Source organism: Sinocyclocheilus rhinocerous, unplaced genomic scaffold, assembly GCF_001515625.1.
Source record: "Sinocyclocheilus rhinocerous isolate Xijiao unplaced genomic scaffold, SAMN03320098_v1.1 scaffold44, whole genome shotgun sequence".
NCBI lineage: Eukaryota > Metazoa > Chordata > Actinopteri > Cypriniformes > Cyprinidae > Sinocyclocheilus > Sinocyclocheilus rhinocerous.
Window position 1 is genome coordinate 2131406 of NW_015631022.1, and position 24749 is coordinate 2156154.

At 36.0% G+C, this 24749-nt stretch overlaps 2 protein-coding genes across 2 annotated transcripts in view; both read right to left on the reverse strand.

Annotated features, from left to right (window-relative positions):
• The window catches only part of LOC107741077 (kinesin-like protein KIF3A), a 33032-nt gene extending 22123 nt beyond the window's left edge, over positions 1-10909 (reverse strand). The window contains exons 1-9 of the mRNA XM_016553668.1: positions 10765-10909; positions 8086-8368; positions 7838-7982; positions 7578-7662; positions 5703-5808; positions 5303-5442; positions 5023-5220; positions 4671-4845; positions 3114-3200 (exon numbers count right to left, since the gene is read on the reverse strand). Coding sequence (XP_016409154.1) covers positions 3114-3200; positions 4671-4845; positions 5023-5220; positions 5303-5442; positions 5703-5808; positions 7578-7662; positions 7838-7982; positions 8086-8368; positions 10765-10770 — 1225 coding nt within the window. The 5' untranslated portion in view covers positions 10771-10909. The remainder of the gene's footprint in view (positions 1-3113; positions 3201-4670; positions 4846-5022; positions 5221-5302; positions 5443-5702; positions 5809-7577; positions 7663-7837; positions 7983-8085; positions 8369-10764) is intronic.
• A 664-nt stretch (positions 10910-11573) lies between these two features.
• LOC107741078 (putative E3 ubiquitin-protein ligase SH3RF2) overlaps positions 11574-24749 on the reverse strand; it is an 18999-nt gene continuing 5823 nt past the window's right edge. Inside the window, exons 4-11 of the mRNA XM_016553669.1 lie at positions 24011-24106; positions 21749-22003; positions 16574-16695; positions 16196-16366; positions 14532-14773; positions 13215-13501; positions 12811-13085; positions 11574-12531 (exon numbers count right to left, since the gene is read on the reverse strand). Coding sequence (XP_016409155.1) covers positions 12357-12531; positions 12811-13085; positions 13215-13501; positions 14532-14773; positions 16196-16366; positions 16574-16695; positions 21749-22003; positions 24011-24106 — 1623 coding nt within the window. The 3' untranslated portion in view covers positions 11574-12356. The remainder of the gene's footprint in view (positions 12532-12810; positions 13086-13214; positions 13502-14531; positions 14774-16195; positions 16367-16573; positions 16696-21748; positions 22004-24010; positions 24107-24749) is intronic.

Below are 24749 nucleotides of genomic sequence, written 5' to 3' on the forward strand. Positions count from 1 at the left end.
ATGAGCGCAATTGACAATGGAAGACGATGAGCCTTACACTGTAAGTTAATGAGTTGATTTATTGTGTTTTAATATTCCTCTGGTCACAGAGCTTTTTAGATGGATGCCGAGGCTTTTTAGGTCGGGTTGAATCTGCGATCTCTGACTCAGTTCATTTGCTGGCTTCCATGGCTGCAATACGCTGTGTTTTCCACCAACTGGAAACCCGGGGTTTCGAAATACTATTGGTTAAACTGGCAGTGGGCGGAGTCACACAGACCAAAACAAAAACAGACATTCCGACACGGAACGCACATTTCAAAGTAGAATAACTGGCTGTAGCATGATTTTCAGATAAAACAAGCATGTTAACTTAGCATGTTTCCTAAATATCTGCAAACATATTAGTAATTTTATGCTTTAGTACCGTCCAAAAAAATACATACAGCACTTTTAAATTTCACACACCTAATTTTAAAACTTAAGTTTTTGTTTTGTCTGACCATCTCATATGTGAGACAGTAAAACTCAGGGTAAAACCAAGCACATGTCTATAGTCTGGAGGTGACGTGAGGTTGGGCTGATGAGGAGATTGTAACACCAACCTCTTGTGTCTTGAATTTAGAGCAGAGAAGTCACATGGCCAGCACATTGCACAAGAAGAGAGAAAACAGAAGCACATATCATATCATCATCTAAATGTCTTTTAACGAGAGCGAGGTTTGGGTCTGTGTGAAATAAGACCGCAGTCACTGATCATTAGCCTGATGCAGAGAGAAACTGTGAGATGCACCAGAAAGGAAGATGATAAACATGAAGTAATCAGATGCCAGTTTTACTGAAAGAGGTGATGCCTGAACCATTTATAGACGAGGTTTGGGTCTGTGTGAAATAAGACCGCAGTCACTGATCATTAGGCTGATGCAGAGAGAAACTGTGAGATGCACCAGAAAGGAAGATGATAAACATGAAGTAATCAGATGCCAGTTTTACTGAAAGAGGTGATGCCTGAACCATTTATAGAGTTCCTGTCAGAAGAAGTGAAGGTGTCCTATATTCAGCTTCTGCTGTGTCACTGAGTCTGCTACCCACTGATTCAAGTTATTACACATCTGTTTTATGCTAATTAAAATAAAAGCTAGACTGCTGAATAATTTAATTTGTGTCGTTTATTAAAAGTTATTAGAAGATGGGTAGATTTTATGATTAGCAGCGGGTGCTGCGTTGGCGCTTGAGCATTCAAGAACAATTCAAGTTTTTTTTAATGTAATTTATCTAATATGCATCAGACAGTGTGGGCTGAGACTACTATTCAAAGTTTGAGGTCCATATGTTTTTTTTTTTTTTAAGAATTTAATATTTCTGTTCATCAAGGACGCTTTCAATTGATCAAAAGTGACAGTAAAGACATTTATTAATATGAAATATAATATAATATATGAATGCTGTTCTTCTGAACCATTTATTTATCAAAGAATCCTGAAAACTACAGAAAATATCAGTTCCTACAAAAAAAAGTTTCAACATAAAATACTGTTTTTAACATTGATAATAGTAAGAAATGTTTCTTGAGCAGCACATCAGCATATTAGAATGATTTCTGAAGGATCATGTGACACTTTTTGACAACCTTGATCACAGAAATAAATGACATTTTAACATATATGTGACCCTGGATCACAAAACCAGTCATAAGGGTCAATTTTTTTAAATTGAGATTTATAAATCACCTGAAAACTGAATAAATATGCTTTCCATTGATGTATGGTTTGTTATGATAGGACAATATTTGGCCGATATACAACTATATAATATTACAGTGTTTTGATCAATTAGATGCTGCATTTGTGACCTAAGAGATTCTTTCAAAAACATTTCCTTTTTTTTTTAATGTTACCGACCCCAAACTTTTGAATGATAGTGTACATTTACATGATCACTGGACTGTGCTGATGTCTGGGTGCAAGAGGGATTGTGTATTTGGGAAAGAAGGTGATCAAGGGAGCACAAGAGGTGGGAATGATTCACATTATCCATGTGCTGCTCCCACTCACTAGTCTGGTCTCTGTCCTCAAAGTGCTGCGCTACACAACAGGCAGAGTCTGTACTACTGCTGCCACTCTCTGCAAGAGAGAGAGAGACTGAAAGACCACCAACCAACAGCACCACAACGATCAGAGGCAGAGATACAGAGAAAAACCAAGATACAGAGAAAGAGACAAAAAGACATCTTAAACAGACATGCTTTTTTTCACATGTAAAGTTTTGAGATGTTTTTCACAAATTGTACAATTGTATATTTTCTATATTTTATTACTGTATTGTATTATATTTAATTGTATTGTCTTTATTGTGTTATATTTCATTTAATTGCCTTAATACCAATGCATGTATTTTTTCTGCATTTGTCACCAAGACAAATCCCTTGTGTGTGTAAACATACTTGCCAATAAAGCCCTTTCTGATTCTGAAATCTTGAAAAGTGAAAAGCTACGAGTTTTGATGATTCACACACACTCGTGGAACTTATGAAGCTCAAACTGCTGTCATTAAAGCAAAAGGGGGAAAATCAAATACTCACGACATCCTGAAATTGGTGATAATTTTCCACTTCAGCGTTTTGCTCAAACTGAGGCTGATAATATCATTTTAGCATGACAAAAATTGCATTAGCTTGTATTTTCACTAGTGGTCCCAGACTGTTGGACTGTATGTGGGCACAGAGACACACTACAGAGAGTCATTGCCAGGCATTAACTGTTTTGAGTTCATGACGCACAATGAAACTACATTTATTTGATCTGATGGTCTAGACAAGCAAACCAAAGCCACATTGTTTCTTCCTTCACTAATACTCTGATATCCGGCAATTGAAACCTAGATGACATCAGGGTACCTGCACTTTATACGTTTTTATAAATAATACTGAACGAAAGTTTAACGTCTTGATGTTTTGCTGTAAAACAGCATTAATGAGCTCAAAGACAAAAACAACAAAATACTCCTGACTATGAAGACAATCATTTGAAGCAGCTCTTGTGGCTAAAAGCCAAAACCACGGTCTGCATCATCTTTCTAAGAGACCTCTCTGACTAATGTTGCCCAGTCATGAAACGGGAAGTGGAGATTCATACCTCTTCGTTTCCTGCGTTTCTCGCCTCCATCTTCACCCTCATCCATGTCATCTGATCCACTGCCGTCAGAGCCGGAGATCTCCTCACCTGAGCAATAAAAAAAGCATAGTACGGGATTGTGTCTCTGTACTAAACATGTATAAATACTCTGCCTCTGTACCTACACTCTAGAGGGCAACCACTGATGCATTTACCCAAAAAAAACATTAAGTCATTGGTAACTAAAATAGCTTTGTTACCAACAGTCTTCAAAATACCTTCTTTTATGTTCCACAAAAGAAGGTCAGTCATTCAGGTTTGAGTAAATGATGGCATAATTAAAGGGTTGGTTCAGCCAAAAATGAAAATTCTGTCATTAATTACTCACCCTCATGTCGTTTCAAACCCGTAAGACCTTCGTTCATCTGACACAGAACAGCATACGTTGTTTACGTCCAGCGGATATTCTCCAAAATGGCAGGCGGTAAATGTCTTTATGAGTTTTTCATTCGATTCGTTCAAACGGTTGATTCATTCAGGAATGAAGTAAACGGCTCTCTCTCTTTATGAATGGGCCTTTGAATCACTGATTCATCTGATTCGTTCAAAACGCGGATTCATTCAGACACTAAACACCGCTGTGTTGCTCAGAGACACACAACAGTTCTGCTGTGGCTTTATAGGTAATATTTTTGTTGGTAAAACGGAGCAAAAACAGACAATATTGTGTTTAAAATACAACACAATATTAACTTATTATTTACTGAACCGTTGTGTAAAATCACATTTGCACTCGTGCTATTCGGACATAAACAGCAACAGTCTTCAAAATACCTTCTTTTATGTTCCACAAAAGAAGGTCAGTCATTCAGGTTTGAGTAAATGATGGCATAATTAAAGGGTTGGTTCAGCCAAAAATGAAAATTCTGTCATTAATTACTCACCCTCATGTCGTTCTGCTATTCGGACATAAACAGCACTCGTGTGATATTGCTCTCGCTGCTCGTGTGATATCACTTATGTTGGGTGTAACTAATTACTAAGTAATTAATTAAGTAATTAAATTTAATTACTTTTCCCTTGAAAAAGTAAAGTAAGGGATTACTCTTATGTAATGATTACTCATTGGTGCTCAGGATCTGCAAATCATTCGCCATCGTCCTATCAGACATTTCTCCTTACTCTGTGTATGTGGTAAGTGAACTTTCATGTACTATAATGCAACAGGCTACTGCCAGTAAGCGGCTAACCTTTTAGTGGCTCCGTAGAACGCGTTATGTGTTTCACGCTTCGGGCACACCCCTAACGTCTGATGCCAATTTGGTAGACATCGCATATCTCAATTAAAATTTTAAACAATCATTTTACCAGCCCTAGTATATGTTTTAACTTAGCAACACGGTAACATAAAACTATTAGAATCCACTGTGAGCGTTGAGTCTTATGTACTGACCATCAGAGGGAAGATCCCTATGTAGTCAATGCAGCACTCCAGGGTTCAGACCAGAGCCAATGAGTCACATCCTGAAGAGCAACCCTGACAAAGACATGACACAACTAAAAACTGATGCGGTGTACCTTCTTCCAGTTTTTTCTTGAGCTCTTCAATTTCCTTCTGAAACTGACGCAGCAGTGCATCCTTGGGGTCCTCATTAATCCTGGCCTTATTCTTGATGTTTTTGGCACGGTTGGCATAACGGAGAGTACTGATGGTTTCATCGTAGTTGTAATCTGCTGGGCCGATGTTTGCACACTGCAAAAATAAGAGAGAGATAAAACAGAATCCTACTGTGTGCACTGTGTGTCTGACTGATTTCTGCTGAATTTTAATAAAAACAAGTGGAAAAAATAGTTTTACTAGCAATTTAATCAACAATTGGGATACTATATAAGCCAAGGCGTGTACGAGTTTACACACTGACTATCGTACCATCATGGTTTTGGAGTTTCCTCCTAGAGAGTCCTGTAAGAGTCGGGTGAGTTTTGAGTTCCTATAGGGCACATGGGTGCTTTTTCCATCCACAAGTGCAGAGATAACATTTCCCAAGGTGGACAGAGACAGGTTGATTTTTGTAGCCTCTTTAAGACGTTGGCCTGTGGCTCCCGTTTTTCCCTGTCTTTCAGAGCCCTGAGCAACAAAACATCCCCGTCAGTAATGGAAAGAAAACCAAGACGATGTAAAGTGCATCCACATGATGTGGGCCGCTTACCGCAAGATCCACCAAGTGAAGCTTTCCCATGCGCACATGTTGATCTCCATCTACACCTTTCTCACTGCACTCAATAGTTATGGTGAAGATAGCATGAGAACGAGAGCTGTGCTCGTTCATATTAGTCGCACCCACAGAACCTGGGCAAGGACAAATAAACACAAGCACAAATGCTGGCCATCTTTAGAGCTTCCTCTCTAGAGAGCACCAAACCCACGGCTTAAGTAATATTCTTACTCTGATCAACACAATTTCTATATTGATATTAGAATTATTAATTAAAATATTAGATTAGAAATAAAGCAGTCATCTATGTCCATGACAAAACAAGATGCATTTTAAAGACTTTACTGCATGCCCTAATAGATTTCAATTAATAAAATAATTCAAATAGACTCACGGTTTTTGTGTCCAAGGGTCATAATCCGGTCCATATCGTCAGCATTGTTTACCACGTATCCAGAAAGATCCTTGATGTAAACTCCTACGTCAGGTCTCTCCTTGACCTGTATTTTGAGTTTAGTATTCATCATTTGCAGAAATTCATTAAGTTGCACAACAAAAGGCATTGCCTTATTTCAAATATTCAAGCTCTAGCTAAGTCAGACTTCCTCAATAACAATGAAACTAAAATGTGACCCTGGAGCACAAAAGCAGTCTTAAGTCGCTGGGGTATATTTGTAGCAATAGCCAAAAAAAATTGTGTGGGTCAAAATTATCGATTTTTCTTTTATGCCAAAAATCATTAGGATATTAAGTAAAGATCATGTTCCATGAAGATATTTTGTAAATTTCCTACTGTAAATATATCAAAACTTAATTTTTGATTAGTAATATGCATTGCTAAGAACTTCATTTGGACAACTTTAAAAGCGATTCTCACAGTATTTCGATTTTTTTTGCACCCTCAGAATCCAGATTTTCAAATAGTTGCATCTCTGCCAAATATTGTCCTATCCTAACAAACCATATGGAAACCATCAATGGAAAGCTTATTTAAAAAATTGACCCTTATATGTGTCTTTGTGGTCCAGGGTTACAAATGAGGTCTTAAAAGGTTACACATTCAAAAGATTGGGGTTGGTAAGATTTCTTTTTCTTTTCTTTTTTTTTAAAAGAAATTAATACTTTTATTCAAGAAGGACAGATTAAACCAATCAGCAGTGACACTACAGTGTCATTTATAATGTTACAAAAGATTTATGTTTTAAATAAATGCTGTTTTTTTTCTATTCATCAAAGAACCTTGAAAAAAAATGTTTCCACAAAAATATTAAGCAGCACAAGTGTTTTCAGCATGTTTCTTGAGCAGCAAATCAGCATATTAGAATGATTTCTGAAGGATCATGTGACGCTGAAGACTGGAGGAATGACACAGAAATAAAATACATTTCAAAACATAAAAATAGAAAGATGTTTTCTTTTTAAATTGGAATTTTAAAAAACTATTTTTATTCAAATAAAAGCAGCCTTGGTAAACATCATCTTTTAAAAAAAAAAACATTAGAAAAGAAAGACAATCTTACTGACTCCAAACTTTTGAATGGAAGTGTATGTTGTTGTTTAGCTATATAAGTCCGTGTTCATCAAAACAAAAATCTGCACTAAAATCCGAACTAGACTGTATTGAATATGCTAAATGTTAAAATGTGATCTGTGAAATGTGACATTCCAATTTGTAGCTGAAAGCATTATCAAATGATATCAAGTAGAGGTCGACTGATGTATCGGTTTTGCCGATTAATCGGCACCGATAGTTGATAGCTGGAACTATCGGTTATCGTCAAAAATCCATGCCGATAGTTTTCCCAGGTTGCGTCCATTGCTGGAGCGGCTGAGAAGGGTCTGCTGTCATTATACAGTGCAAGAGCGGCCTCTAGTGGTTGAAATCACTGACAGCACGTGCTATTTGTTTAGACACGTGATACTGCACGCTGATTCAGTATCAATTTTAAAACAATCGGTTAATTAATCGGTATCGGCCAGTGTGGTCCAACCTAGCTATCGGTATCGGCAAAATCCACTATCGGTCGACCTCTAATATCAAGTAAAGAAAAATATTTAATAAACAATCCCACAAAGAATTCTTTGAATAATCAAATTCTGTTTGATGCGTTTAAAACCCGTTTTCTGTAGAATTCTGTGGGTGCAGATACCATGCGGACGCACGCATGCATTAGTCAAACGCTTCATGACCTATACTGGAGTGTCCGCTTAACGACACACCTAATAAGTGCAGTGATGGGGAATATGTTGAAATATACTGGTTTCTCACCTCCAGCCTCTGCATCTGGTCCTTTCCCAACAGGTCTCTCACCTCCTCATTGTATATTTCCAAATAAGAAACTCTTACCAGAAACCTGTCAGATAACACATGTTGCCAGAGTTTATCTTAACACTCTGCTCGTCTCTGATAACGTTGAAAAGACGTATAATGAAAAAGCACGACAAATGATAAGTATCTTCATGATTAATCATGCATGAACACAAAGACCTATGAACAGCACAGCACTCAAAAACAATCCCCATTCTCACCTGGTGTCTCCTTCTGCTTTTGCAATATGACCAAATACATGAGCGAATGAATTTGGGATGATTCCTCTGAGTTCAGGCACTGCTCTGACACCCTCCATTGTGAACGTCTTCCCCGTGCCTGTCTGGCCGTACGCAAATATGGTTCCTGAAAAAAAACGTTAATCTTCAACATTTCAAACTTGCAAAACAAACAAATAGATAAAAGGTGAAAATATATGCAATTAATATTTCTATTGTCTTTGACTTACCATTGTAACCCTCTAATACTGAGTCAATAATCGGTCGAGCGGTTAAATTGTACACATCCAGCTGTTTGCTGTCTGGACTGAACACTGTGTCGAAGGTGAACGTCTTTGGCGGCTCACTGGTCATATCAAGTTTGTTCACAGTAATCGTTCCCCGGATCTCGTCCACAGCGACGGACTGCTTGTGTCCCATCATCTTCTCCTTCTCGTTGAGGGGTCGACATCTCACCACCACCTTCACGTTATCACTCGCCTCCACCTTCTCTGGTTTATCCAGCTTATTACTCTGGACAAATAGAAACCGGTTTAAAAAATGTTAGTGCACAACCATCTGTTTAAAATCTAAACTATGAATTTAAATAAGTTAATGCAGGACCATCTGTTTGTCAGCACAATGGAAGCCGGCCATTAAAAAAGTGAAAATCCATCATGAAAATATGAAAATGCATCATAAAAATACACAATTTTGTAGTGAAAATTGATTTTGTAAAATCTAAACTATGAGTAAAATAAAAAAATTTTACACAAATTATAACTGCTATCAATTGTCCTTAAATATGTTTACAAACACAATGTCATGTAAAGGGCAGTGTTGAGAAGTAACTAGTTACATGCAACTAAATTACGTAATTTAATTACAAAATAAATGTAATTGTAATCAGTTACCATTACTGAGAAAAAATGTGTAATTAAATTAGTTACTTATGAAAATGTTAACTATTACAAAGGTGGTTACATCTGAATTTTTCACACACATCCACATACAAATTTAATTGATTTCTTTCATAAATTGCATTGACTGCTCTAAAATATGAGACAGCAATGTTTCAGGAGTTTAGGACACAGAATAGGACACATGCTTATTCGATAACTGTTTTATTTCCTATTTGGGTTTATGTATATGCTTTATTTTTAAGATTAACTGTTTTTTTTTTTCAAGCCATTGTAGGATGCAAGTGTTTCCTGTCATAACTATGCAAAGATTTGATTTCAAAAACAGTATCATATTTCTTGTAATGTTTTAAATCTGTATTTAACCTCAGAATGATCTCAAAGTAAGTCTGATTTTGTGGTGCCTGTGTTTTAAAATTAAACTATTATAATCTTCATTCAAGTGATGAAGGATTTCGAAAGTGACAGTAATAATAATCAGTGTTGAATACTACTGTAAGGTTAACCCTGCCTGGTTTACATGTTTGAAAACGATTAACAATTGAAATGTAACCAACTGAAATTTAGAAAAGTAATCAAATGTAATCAGTTACATTACTTTAATAAAGTAATTGAAATAGTTACACTACTTATTACATTTTAGATAGGGTAACTTGTAATCTGTAACCAATTACATTTCCAAAGCAACATTACCAACACTGGTTAAGAGTTTGCAAAAGAGCAGAATATTTAATGCTGTATGATTATTGCAAATTCCAATTAAGCTTTGTTAAATTATGTAAACAACAAATGTCTAAATATTATTTGAGATATTCCAGAAATGTTTACAACTATTTTTCCAACTCATGATGAAGGATGACTTAAAATGTGGCGTAAATAAAAAAATTTCATGACCGAATAGAAAAACAAAAGACAGATATCTTCTGCTGTGCATGTATGTCCACTGCTGGACATCGTTAACAGACAAATTAAATACACTGGTGAAACTGTTAAGCGTTTTATAGCGAGTTTATGTTCCAGAAGTCACAGAACACTCATAGATAAACAAACACCAAATTATGGCTTTTTTATGCGTGAACTAAGATTTTCTTAAAGGGGTCATATGATGCTGCTAAAAAGAACATTATTTTGTGTATTTGGTGTAATGAAATGTGTTTATGCGGTTTAAGATTAAAAAAACATTATTTTCCACATACTGTACATTATTGCTTCTCCTCTATGCCCCGCCTTTCTGAAACGCGTCTATTTTTACAAAGCTCATCGGTCTGAAAAGCGAGGTGTGCTCTGATTGGCCAGCTATCCAGTGCGTTGTGATTGGCCGGATACCTCAAGCGTGTGATGGAAATGTTACGCTTCTTACCATACTGTGATGACGTCTCCCGGCCGGAGCGACGAGACAAAACATTAAAGGGGTCATATGATGCGATTTCATTTTTTCCTTTCTCTTTGGAGTGTTACAAGCTCTTGGTGCATAAAGAAGATCTTTTACTGTAAAGGTCACTGGATGTTGAATGTATTTGATAGGTGGGGTTGATGTAACTCAACGCTGTTGCTAAGCAGCGGATATGACCGCTCGGCCCGTGTCAAGCTAACAGCTAAATTAACAAACAACAAAAAAGCAGATTCATTTTTTACACGCAGAACATAGTTATTTATCTGTTGTAAGCGGTTTTAACATAATTTCTCATTAATTTCAATAAATCTGACTCGTTGAGAGATCATAATATCGTTAACCCCCCCTGAGTTTGCTATGAAGCTAATAAGTAGCAGGCAGCTAACGTTAACTTGATGTGCACAAAACAGCTCTGGTCACAGAAAGGACAAAACTAAGCATCGCATAATAATTAAATGCATCATAGAATTGAACAATAAGGGTAAACGCTGTCAAATAACAGTCTGTGAATATCTGCAGGAGATTCCGGTTGCAAAGCAAAGGAATGACGGGAAGGTGGGGCATAACAACACACACATTACACTGCGATAGATGAAGATAAGAGATTATAATCTTACCGGCATTTTTAGAATCGGATATATGGCTCTTCGTTAAAATCTAAATAAAGGAGTTTTCGTCTGAAATGACCATCGATGAGCTCATTCGGTGGATGATGTATTTTTCCAGCTCAAGCGCCCATCCCAAATTAGCGTTTACTACGCATGCGCGGTGATGGGTCTATACATATTTATGGATATCAATGTTTAACAGCCAGACAGTGCTGGGTAGATTACTTACAAATTGTAGTTACTGATTCCAAATGACATGATAAAAATTGTAGTTGTAACGTAATCCGTTACACCCATTTTTAGGTAGCCTAAAATAATCTGACTACTTTTGACCTAACTCGTTTATCACATTGATTTAAATAGGATAATCTTGTGCCATATTAAAATAAAAAAAATACAAAGATCATGAAAATTTATTCCATTCGTTGAAGTTGCGTCAAGGTTTCGGGGTTCATGAACGAAATGCAGGGGTTTGTGAGTTGAATTAAGAGCTAAATCATAAAAATGTCAAATTAAAATAATTTTAAAATGACAATCAAAATAAAATACCTACTAAAAAGTTTTTTTTTGTTTTTTTTACCTGCATGTAAATAAGAAATAACGTGAATTTGTTCATTTTCAATGTGTTTGAAAGACAAGCCTTCCAAAGACAAAGACTTGGGTGAATAATATGTAATCAATAAAAAAAGTAACTGTAGTTTGATTACGAGTATTTTAAAATGTAATTTAATCTAATTAGAAATACTTAATTTTTTTAATCTGATTACATAATCCAGATTACATGTAATCAGTTAATAGCCAATATATTTTGCCTCAAAAATAATTTCATATTCTTATCCTTTTCTCAATCTGAAATGTTTATTATTACCAGTGTTAATCCCATTGTTACTGAATTATTATTATTATTTTTTTTATCCTGCTTCAGTCTGTATTCTCTGATATGACAAACAATTAATGTGAAGTGGCTGCTGTTGTATATTACTCAGTTTATGTGCAAAAGGAGAAAATGTTTTTAATGTAAACAATAACATCAGTCCTAAATCCAATTCAATGCAAAGCACACAAAAAAAGCCCAATCGGTAGAAAATTCTGAACTCTTTATGTTTATTATTATTATTAGTTTACCAATTTCCCCCCCAAAAAAGGGACTGAGAACAGGAACGCTGAAGAATTCCATCGTCAGGATATAGACGCTATGATGTTTTATACAACAAAACTAATCCACCATTACTGTATTGAGACGACAGGATTTTGTGCGTGAAACAGACAAGCTTGAGCAAGTCATCATTAGGCCTCCCTTTCTCCAACAGTCAAAGATACTCATTAGTTTCCTAGAATTAACAAACTTCCCCACCTCTCACCACATCTAAAAGTGCAAACAGTGAATCAACATACAAAAAGGCACGCTTATCTGTCAGAACTGACTAATGATGAAGAAAAGCCTAGTTTTTGTGCCAAGTGGGTGTGCATGAAACAAGACGTGATTTGTCTAAGTACACAGGATATTGCTTTTAATTTAGGTTTGTGACACAACAGGCTAAAACGGTGTGACTATAAACACAGCGCTGGACGAAGAACGTGTGCAGAAGAAACTGTGGCACTCAAAGCACTTTGTCTAGGATTTCCAGGACGCTGCTGTGGAAAAGGCCCGTTTTTCCGCTGATCTCCTGGGTCACGAGAATCCTTCCGTCCGCTCGAGGCCTCTGAACGACGACTATTTCTCCTTCCGTCAGCGTGAGCTCTGCTTTAGCGTTGTAACCTTTCATTACCCTAAATCTGAAGAAAACAACATTAGCCGGTCAGAATGCACCAAACGCAAAATACCAGGATGTGCTATACAGGATATCTCAATGCTTCTTCTCGTTCTGACAGGAAATGTTTTTCTGTTAAAACAGTTTCGGTGAATTATCTCAATAAATCTCGAAAAAATACCATATCGGCTTACTGACAATTTTCCCGATGTAAGAAAAAAATCTGCCACTCATTACTAGCTCGTTTGCAACACAAGAGCCATTAGATCAGATAACGCAATGACTCCTTTTCAAGAAAACCCACCTGTTAGAGCCGGGCTGGTTGTTGATCAGTACTGGCTTCATATTTAGCGAGAGGCAGTCCATAGAAGCAGGGCCTGTGCTCTTTCTGGGTGCGGGTGTTTTTGTGTCTTTAAAAACTAATGTACTTCCATCCCGACCCAAGATGGCTGAAGGGTTCCAGTGGTCTAGAGCCGAAAGACCAGGCTGGGAACTAGAGATTTGTCCTGCAGGTGAGGTGCACGCCATTTTTGATGTCTGAGGAGCATCGTGAGTCAGGAACCGCACTGACTTTACTGGCTAAAAGAACAAAACAAAATGCCGATGTAATTCGTTTGAACATTTTAGAGTATTTAAGAATGAAAAATCTCATACAATCCTAGAACATCACAACTCCTAGTCCTAAATTGTTTGCAGGAGCTGTTTTACCTTCTCTGTATTGTGCTTATGAGCGTCTGGTTTGACCAGAATGGACTGAGGCGCTGTGGTGGCCTCTTTCTGGACCGGGTCCCTGCTGACCGTTTGATATCCACCAGCAGAGGGAGCTGTGGTTTCATATGCCCAATGCTGCGCCTTGATGGGGTTCGAGAACAAACCGTTTCTCTTTTTGGGAAGCACAGGTGAACGACCGAAAATATAGATCTGCCCCAAATCCTGAGGTGGAGGCTGAAGGCTTACGATGGAATTTGAATTGTAGTTTCCGTGATGAGGCAAGCCTAAACAAAAGGCAGAGCAGAAATGTATCAGACTGAATAACACACCTGCTGCAGAAGTCAACGAAAAATCTAAAAATATATGAAGAGAGAAAATTACCATGTATAATTGTTCAATCAAAATTAACTGAATTTATGTATTCATTAATTGTTTTGATACTGATCTAAAATGTGCCCATACAGATCCACTAAGTTTGGAATAAGTTTTTTGTTAATGTTTTTAAAAGAAGTGCTCACCAAGGCTGCATTTATTTGAAATAATTAAAAATACAGTAAAACAGTAATATTGAAAAGTCTATTATTAAACTAACCATTTTCTAAAGTTTAAAATGTAAATGTCTATTCCTGTGATGCAAAGCTGAATTTTCAGCACGATTACTGCAGTCTTCAGTGTCACATGATCCTTCAGAAATCATTCTAATATGCAAATCAGCATATTAGAATGATTAATGAAGGATCATGTGACACTGAAGACTGGAATGGTGAAAATGCAGTTTTGCATCACTGGAATAAATTCCATTTTAAACTATATTCAAATAGAAAACAGTTTTTCTAAATTGTAAAAATATTTGACAATATAGCATTTTTGATGAAGTAAATGCAGCCTTTACTCTTAAAAATAAAGGTTCTAAAAGGGTGTTTTTGCAGTGATGCCATAGACGAACCATTTTTGGTTCCCCAAAAGAACCTTTCAGTGAACAGTTCCTAAAAGAACCATTTTGAAGAATGTTTTAAATATCTAAAGAACCTTTTTCGACTGTAAAGAACCTTTTCTGCATTTGGAAGGTTCCACGGATGTTCAAGGTTCTTCACAGAACCACTGATGCGAATAAAGAACCTTTATTTTTGAAAAGTGTTGGTGAGCAGAATAGATATATTTTTTAAAACATATCAAATGTATATTGGCGTAAAATGACAAAATGTATAAATAAAACACAATTTTGACTAGTTTTTCCAAATAGAACAGTTGCAAGTGTAACAGCTAAAAGTTGATTCAATTTGTCCCGGCGTGTCGGGGCTCGTTGGCTCTCACCCCTGTGTGTGGCGTGGAGGGCGCGGCTCACTGTGCTCCATCCCTGCTTTCCACCCAGCTGCGGTGCTCGCCCGGGACTGGCAGATGACATTACATCCATTGTAGCTGAAGGGGTGTCGGCGTTTACTCGGTCTAGGGCCAGGACAACAGCCTGCGGCTTGTGCTGGGTGTGGCGTTTTGTTGATACTGTGCTTGTATTAGGAACGGCAGGCTTGGTTTGTTCAAGAAACCTTGCAGATGTTCTGTGGGAAAGTCAGTATATTACTGTAACCTTGATTATCAAGATAATAAGTTTGTGCTTGTAAAACTAAAACGGTTCTAAAAGGGTCTATAAAAACGTTGCATTTCTGACATGTACTGTGACTTTAAAGTACCTATGCACCAATAAACTGACCTGAAGAGCCTATATGAATATTTTTAACAGTGCGTTTAAGATATTAAATAATGTAAGGACTGTAGGGGTGTGCGATATTTATTGTCTGTGATAATATAGTAATTGTTGTTTTAACGATATGTGAGCAGACATAATCGAGAATGTCACACACACAAAAACAAACAAAAACACGTCTTGAGAGTCCAAAAGCATTGACTGTGTGATGAAGCCTATTAGAATGCACTTAGAATGACCATAAAATCCAAGTTATGAAACAAAAAATATCCCTGTTTGTGTTTTAGTTTTTATATTTATATCACACAGGTAATATCACACAGACAACAGCTGTTTTCCTAAATATCAGCGCATGAGCAGTTCAACAAACAAGAGGTTAATATTGAGTGAGTTACATTTAAGACACAACATTCTCTTTGTTTCAGCAATGAAAACCATTTCAAACAAACCAGAGAAGAACATTTGTGCGTCTCAGAGCAACTGCGGCGTTTTGTTCCTGAACGAATCTGTTTTTAAATGAATCACTTGAGTCAATGATTCAATGATCCATTCGTAAAGACAGTCACTTGCTTCATTTCTAAATGAATCAGCCATTTTGAACGAATCGTTTGAATGAATGATTCAATGAATCACTCATTAAGACAGGGATTTGCTGCCACCTAGTGGCAGTTTTAGTGTCATATTTATTTATCCGTAATGGGCCTAAACCAGCCAAAGTACCAGCGCAAAAACACACTAAGTAATATATTGTTTAAATATGGTTATCGAAAAAATCCCAATAAATATCAAGATATAATTTTTTTTGCCAATATCGCACACCCCTAGTAAGGAGACGAAGAGGAGAAGGAAAGTAGTGGTATGTTTGCAGAGTTGTTGTTGTTACCATATGTGACCCTGGAGCACAAAACCAGTCTTAAGTCGCTGGGGTATATTTGTAGCAATAGCCAAAAATACATTGTGTGGGTCAAAATTATCGATTTTTGTTTTATGCCAAAAATCATTAGGATATTAAGTAAAGATCATGTTCCATACTTTAAAGGCGATTTTCTCAATATTTAGATTATTTTGCACCCTCAGATTACAGATTTTCAAATAGTTTTATCTCGGCCAAATATTATCCTATCCTAACAAACCACACATCAATGGAAAGCTTATTTATTCAGCTTTGTGATGATGTATAAATCTCAATTTTAAAAAAATTGACCCTTATGACTGTTTTTGTGGTCCAGGGTCACATATGTCGCCCATCTGTACTATGAACTGCTCTTCTGCTCACCTTAGCACAGGTGTAACATAGTTGGCTGGCAGGATCCCTACTTTGCCTGTTCTGAGAGACAGTCCACGCAGCCAGCCCTCTTTGAATTTCCCATAAACCCCCACCATTTCACCTTTCCTCAGTTCCAGCTCTTCAGAGCGATGAGGTGTGTAGGAATACAGCGCAGCACACCTGAACATATAATCAAGTTAAAGAAATAGGTCAAAAATTAAAATACTCTCACTCATTTAAACCCACACTTTGATGTGTGAGAAAAAAAAATCCAAGTTTCTTCCGAAACATATTTATGATACACAAAATGAAACTTTCTTTTTTGCTTTAATGCAAGAAAATCTTTCAGATAAACGTCAAAATGCATATGATCTCAGAAACACTTACACACTGATGGAGAGCTGCTGGGTGGCAGACATCTTGCTCTCTGACGGCAGCGGGGACGCCGGAGGGTTAATCAGTGCCATGGGGATGGTCGGCGGACTTTCACCGTTCATTGTTCTGTCTCTCTGTAATAGTCAGAAAGTAACTGGTAATTTTCCTATCTTGCGCAGACACTGACAGCAATGTAATCTCTTCAGTACAAGTGTAGCACAACATTTGTTGAACTCCAAGCATTCATGCTTATGTAGCATTCTGATAATATATAGTTTGCATGTGTTAAATGGTAAGTAGTAAAGTTTTTAATAACTTCACGATAACCAATTAACAAAAACAAAACAAATCCTAAAAAAAAAAAAAAAACTTTCTCTTTCTCTTTATTTATTCCTTCCCTGTCTAGCTTGTACTTATTTATTCCTTCCCTGTCTAGCTTGTACTTATTTGAACAAATGCCTGAAACTTGGTATTCCGAGCACTTCCTGTGTCTGTTTGTCTCTTTAAGAAGAATCGCTTTATGTATTCCCCAATTGTAAGTCGCTTTGGATAAAAGCGTCTGCAAAATTACTAAATGTAAATGTAAATGTAACAAAAAGACAAAAGTAAGACAAGATGAAAAAACAAGGCAAAAAACAAGACAAAAACAAAACAAAAAGAAAAGAATAATCAAAAGGCAAAAACCAAAGCAAAACAAGAAAAGAAAAAACGAAATAAAAAAACTAAACTAACTAAAAACACAAAAAAACATGCAAAAACAAGATATACAAAAGACAAGAATAAAAACAACAAAACAAAAAACAAGATGAGCAACAACAAAATAAACTTAACAAAATAGCACAAAAACAAAGCTAAACAAAATGACAAGACTAAAAACAAAATGCAAAATCAAAGCAAAAGTTAAAACAAGCTGAAACAAAGAAGACTAAAGACAAGACAAAAACAAAGCAAAACAATAACAAAATTAAAATGAACAAAAACAAAAAGACTAAAAACAACACAAAAACAAACCAAAACAAGATAAGACAAAAACAAAATTAAACAAAAATACAAGACTAAAAAAAAACAACAACAAGCAACAAACTAAATAAACAAACAAGGATAAAAACAACAGAAAACAGCTAAAAAAGAAAGCAAAAACTATAAACAAGACTTTAAAACCAAACAAAGCAAAATAAAAAGACAATCAGGAACTTTCGCTCACTGAATAATTGAATCTTGGCTGACTGCTAATGGATTGATATATTAAGGTTATTGTAAAAAGTTTTAAGGTTAATTCAGGACTCATTTTTGTAGTTCTCTTGCATAAGAGCAAATGAAACATCTCTGACATGAGTTGCAAAGCTGACTCAGACAGAAAACAGCCTCAGACTGAGACTTTTCCAAAGCACTGACAACAAACGACTAATACTAAGGCCATGGGCTCATGGAAGAGTCCGTCTGGGCAGCGGAGTCATGAGTCTTCCTCTTAAACTGAGATCCAGTCTAATATTAGTTCATTACAAAAGCATGATGAAACAAGAGACCGATCTGTGAATTCTGTTACTTTGACAATTTTCACGCCTCTCTTACCTACAGTATGTCCCATAATTATCTCAAAGAGAGCAAGTGATTACAGCTTAGTTACATCAGCACTGCCACAGAAGACACAGAAGGCCTGGAGTTATACGTTAACACATTTTATTCAATGCGACATACAAATGAGAAATACAGCATAGGTGATTCATCTTAGCGAGGCGGGAACATAAGTAGTGCTGCGATCCAATTATATCTTAAAAGTACCAGATAAGTACAATAGAGCATGTATTTTAAGAAAGTCAGTTTGGTCCCAACATTATATGTGACCCTGGAGCACAAAAGCAGTCTTAAGTCGCTGGGGTATATTTGTAGCAATAGCCAAAAATACATTGTATGGGTAAAATCATTAGGATATTACTTATGACTTGTTTTGTGGTCCAGGGTCACATATCGCACTGAAATTCTAGTGTAGGATTTACTTTTGAAACTATTTTCACTCAGAAATTGCTAGTAAATTTCATTAATAATTGCAATAAAAATGGCACTTTGAAATAAACATAAAATTTGAGTAGAAAGTTATTTTTTTATTTTTTGGTAAAACTTCAAAAACATTATTTACAACTTTTTTTACAGTGTAGACTACTACAGCTACTATATACTTGTGTCAAAAAAGAAATTTTTAGGATATTCTTAGGCACAGATATTACCACTGTATCTTCTGTCTCAGTGTACTGCCTTAATGGTTTGATGTTTGAATTAAATCAAATGGTTCGTGCTCAGAAGTTCCGATCTGATTCAAAAGATTTACAAACCCGCTTCGAATTCCCGATCCACCATATATATATATATATATATAAGCCACAGATATTGCTCACCCTAGAACCACCCATGGTATGTTGTATTGTAGAACACTTATTCGATGACACTTACAAGGTGTATAATATAAAGTGGGTCTGTCAGTTCTAACTATTTTGGAGCCATTCAATTTCTACCTTTTAATTAAACTGTAAATTGTGCCTATTCAAAGTAATCTGGTTCTAAATTAGACTGTTCATTGATTGATTTGACAAGAATATTGCTCTCTTATGACCAACTACGGGAGGGCCTGACTTCACAGGTCAGATTTACTTCACCGTTTTACTTGGCTTTTTATTTGCAACTTCAGATTCATAGTCTGCCCTGCAAAGTGGGACACTGGTCAGCTATTACATGAACGCTAAAAACAGACCGCAATCATTCAGTAAAACCTGACACAGCATTTCATTCAGCACAAATGCGATTAGAGGTCTACAAAGTAAGGGAAGAGTTTTAGCAAATAATAATGACTTGAAGTTTCAGTCTGCTCCTCACAGCATATTATATTACCTCCGAACATTTGTAATAATCTGCATATACTGTAGGTCACACTTACCGTTGTTTGCCTAATTTTTGTGGGCGAAATTCAGTTCACATTGAAGATTTCCCCACACAAATTTTGAGTTCAAACTGTTCACATGACTCTGCCACATTGACCAACATAAAGCCACTTTGTTTGAAAAGGGACTGAAAAATAGACAATGGACCTTTTGTGCCTGCGACTATTTTTATGGTACAGCGAGGGGTGTGCGACATTTACCGTCTGTGATAATATCATAATTGTTGTTTGAATGATATGCGAGCTGACATTATGGAATATGTCACTCGTTTTGCAAAAAAACAAACAGAAACCAGTCTTGAGAGTCCAAAAGCATTGGCTGCGTGATGAAGACTATTTAGAATGCAGTTAAAATTACCCTATAATTCAATTTATGAAAGCAACAAATACCCCTGTATGGGTTTTTATTTTTTTATATTTATATAGCTAAGTAACATCACACAAGCAACAGCCGTTTTCCTAAATATTAGAACCTGAGCATGATCGCAAATGTGGTATTAATTTAATCCAACAGTTCAACAAACAAGAAGTTAATATTAAGTGAGTTACATTTCAGACACAATATTGTCTGTTTTTTTTTTCAGTTTCGCCAAAAAATAGTTGCAATCAAAGCTGGATCATTTGTGCATCTCAGAGCAACACTGCAGTGATTCCTTACCAAATAAATCTGTTTTTGAACAAATCATTTGAGTCAATGATCCATTTGAAAAATCAGTCACTTGCTTAGTTTCTAAATGAAGCACTTTTGAACTAATTGTTTGAATGAATGATTCAACGAATCACTCTTTAAGACCTACTGGCGGTTTTAGTGTCATATTTATTTATCCATGACAGGCCTAAACCAGCCAAGGTACCAGTATTAAAACACAGAAAAATATTGTTTACTTATAGTTATCAAAAGAAATCTGTCAAATAAATATTGAGATATTGTGTTTTGTCAATATCCAGCACCTCTACAGCACCAGACTCAATTCACTTTAATTGCATGGAGCAGCCAGCAGATTCTGCAATATCTTCTTTTGCGTTCCATTATGTTCATGATGGGTTTGCACCGGCGATGAGTAAACAATGACGTAATTTTTATTTTTTGGTGAACTATTGCTTTAAATATTTTCTTTCGCATCAGAAAGATGCTGCTGAGTCAGAAACAGTGGGCATGTTTCCTGTGACTTCAGAGTGTTGCACAATCTGAAGAAAACACAAATAATGCACAAAATCCAGTGTTAACTGGCCCCGGGCAGGTCGTAATACGAGTGACTCGTCTCTCCGTGATGTGATGTTCTCCTCGCCTTCTATTAATGGCACAGCTGATGGCAGGAGGAGAGAGAGAGTCACCCAGCCTTCAACCAGATAAGAGGAGAGTGTTATGTAACCCTATATGAGTCATGAGCTTGTAAAGCAGCAACAGAGAATGGGGCATTTTTAGCTCTCAAACACGCTGGCTTCCTCTCACACAGGAAAACATCTCATACCGACAGAGGACAGAAATACTTGCACCCGTTTTTGAGGGGAAAGTCAGGAAAATGCAAGAAGTATCTGCTCGTTTTAGGTGATTTCAATGCATTGTTTCTAGTTCAGGGCAACGATTAATCACAATTAATCGCATCCAGAATAAAAGTTTTTGTTTTTATAATATGTGTGTGTACTGTGTACATTTATTATGTACTGTATATATAAAAGACACACACATACAGTATATATTTAGAAAATATTTACATTATATTCAGATAATTTATATTATATATATATAAATATATTTAATATATAAACATAACATGTTTTTTAAATATATACATGCATGTGTGTGTATTTATATATACATAATAAATATACACAGCACACACACACACACACATATATTGTGTACACAAAAACAAATCAAATGTGTAACACAATCTGAGACTGAAGATATTATAAAAATCGTTCCTTGTCTATACAAGAACCACAGACAACAAAAACAAACACATCTCTGACTCACCACCTCTCTCCTATATCCCAATAGGATGTTAAACTCATTCTTATCATGACACAATCTGAGACTGAAGATATTATAAAAATCGTTCCTTGTCTATACAAGAACCACAGACAACAAAAACATCTCTGACTCACCACCTCTCTCCTATATCCCAATAGGATGTTAAACTCATTCTTATCATTTAGTGTAGCATGCATGGCTAACTAATCGCATGTCTGCACAGCAAATAAACAGCCAATCATCATCCCCACACAAACTTACACAGGGGCTGCATGCTCACCTTAGGCAAGCTTCTGCAAGAGCTCCTCAGACGTGGCTTGTTAAATGTGGCGAGTTGAGCGCTGGAGCTGATGTGAGGATAGTTCTGGCTGTTCAGGAGACTGACATTTGGAGGCCAGGCCGACTTGTGAGACGCTCCAGCGATCCGCCTGGGGACCCAAGCATCGGTGTTGACCCTGCCTCCGCTCCGTGGGTGCGATTCCACAGAGTCCCTCCTTTTGCGTTTCTCCAGAAGCTCGTACGCCGCCGGATTTGGCTGCAGCGGGAAACACAAAGCGGTTTAAAAAGAAGCAGAGATGCACAATAAAGGCATGCTGGGTTGCATAAGCCGCTCTACCTGCTGCGTCTGAGTTTGTCAGAAAGAAAAGTGCTGTTAGTCGCCCTAAACTTCCTATGTAAGTGGCAGCTGGAGCTGCTGATCTGAGGAGCACGGCGTTAAGATGGACTGGTGCAGCACATGTGGGCAGGAGGAGTGAGGTTCCCATGATGTGCTGCTCTGCCACCGAAGTAAAAGAAAGCATTACTGTGCCTTCACGCCTGGCTGCTCAGATGCCCGAGCGGCGTTGAGAGCGAGGCTGGCTGTTTAATCTGAATAACCTCAGATATAATCCAGTGCACTGATAATGAAAAGCATTCCTTAATTATCCGGTGGCACATGAAGTTCACTGGAGCAGCAGCGGAGGAAAAGCACACATGTCAGTCACAGATAGCATGCTCACTAACTCCATCATCACACAGTGATAAGTAGCTGCCACCACTGCCAGCGCTGAGAGATGAGGGCCTATTATTCTGAATTTAATCGTGACATTAAACAGAGAAGCGATTAGGGGACACTGAAAAGACTGACGAGTAATGACGAAGATTTCACGTCACACTGTAATTTATGAGTGATTTTAAATTATTGTATAATAATTATTTTTTCAATTATTGTATATTCTATATGGCACAAAGGCTTATAAAGTGCAAAATAGTAAAAAAAAAATATATATATATGGGTTATATTTTATTCCAAAATCAAAAGAATGATATTTTCCACAAGCCTATTTTTAGGATCATTACATTTTTGCTGTGATATTATAATCATAAGCAAATTATCCTCCATTCTCAGTGGTCTAATACTATTCTCATTACGGCTCTGTAGGGGTCTGCCAGTTACTGTTTGATCTGAATTTTTTATTTTCATATAAGAAAATGCGAAAATATGCAATAAGCAAAAATACAATATTAACTTAACTTCAGCCAAAGCTCAAGTTAAAAAGCAAAAGTTCAGGAGTCCATATGCACATTTGATCAAAGATTATACTTTTCTGGGATATTTAGAGAACAAATAAATAATTTGTTTTTTGTTTGTTTGTTTTTTAAATAAATGTGTGTTTTTTTCTTAATGGTAACACAATAACAAAAAAAAATTACAAAAAAAATATAAAAAATTACAAAAAGAAACTAAAGTTTAGCAACATGCCTCATTATACCTCCAACATTAAAATATATGCATATCAATAATGATTGTTTTAGAGGTTTTCAATGTAATGTAAGCACCGCAACAAATTATGTAAATTAGGGTTATTATAGTTAACTAATACCATAAAAACATTTTCATTACTTGAAATACAATAAATGTTAAATGAAATAAAATATAAAACAACTTAATTTATCTCAGCTAGTTTGCAAGGCAACATTGCTCATATTCATTTTCAATTCACTTGATAATAACTAAAACTGAAATAAAATTATTAAAAATTGTATAAACATTTTAAAAATGACAAAAGCTAATAAAATAACAAAAAATACAACAAAATTACAAAAAAAAACTAAAATTAGCATGAAAATATTTTAAAAAATCAAATGTAATATTCAGTATTAACTAAATAGTATATCAGTGATACTATAATAACAAGATGTAAATACAGTAATATTGTATATATTTTGTGCAAGTTACTATAGGCCAGGCTTAAAGTGCTATCAAAGAAATATAACAGAAAAAGATTAAACACCCCTGGTTTAAATTGTTAAACAGGTTTGAATGTACAATTTAAAGTATGCATTATTGTTGTAAAATGGATGCTCATTTTAAAATAGTAATTGGAAAAAAAACATTGTCCAGTAGTTTTGCATTGCAGTGAAAATGTAACTATTTATGCAAAATATTATTTCTTGTTTAATTATTTTATTATTATTGGGGTTAAATATGATCTGAACATACATGATTTCTTTGGGAGATTCAACATGTTTTGAAATCGAGAATAAAAGCCTGTTGTCTTACCTCTGTGAGCTGCAAAGGAAAAATCCCAACTTTGTCTCCAAGTTTACCTTCAACCCAATTTCCATTCACTTGTTTGATAAGAGTAATGCTGTCTCCCTGCGGGGGGAAAGAGAGATAGGCATGTGTTAGGCCGCTGTGGGTGCAGGACGTCCCTGAAGACGTTTACTTAGCTGGAATCACTGGAAGCTGCAGACCCATCTAGACCATCTGCTCTCAGCAAAAAAACAACACTCCAGGAAAATGTCCTTTAATGGATGCTGTGCCTGAGTCAAAACTGTTATATAATTCAAGTCCTGCGGTGTGAATAACAATACTGCTACATTACAGAGCCCAAAGAAGAGAGCTTTATTTGCTTCCCAGGTTCCTCATTATGAATCACACTAATGAGGCAAGCAATACTAAACATGTTTATGTTCAACATACAATAGCCTCAAAAAGTATTTAGACACTTCATTCACACATAAAAATATAAGAATATAAGAATAATACAAGTTTATAGTGTGTGTGTGTGTGTGTGTGTATGCATACATACATATATACATATATATATATATATATATATAAATAAAAGTACTAAAAATAGATTGGTTAATGAAAAAAACATTGTTTTTGCACTATAGTGTCTTATCATTTCTTCATTATTCAGCTTTTTCTTAATAACTCAGTCATGATGTCCTCTACTGAGAAGCATAAATTATCAAATATGATATCATATGTAAAATAACCTTTTTCAATAAAT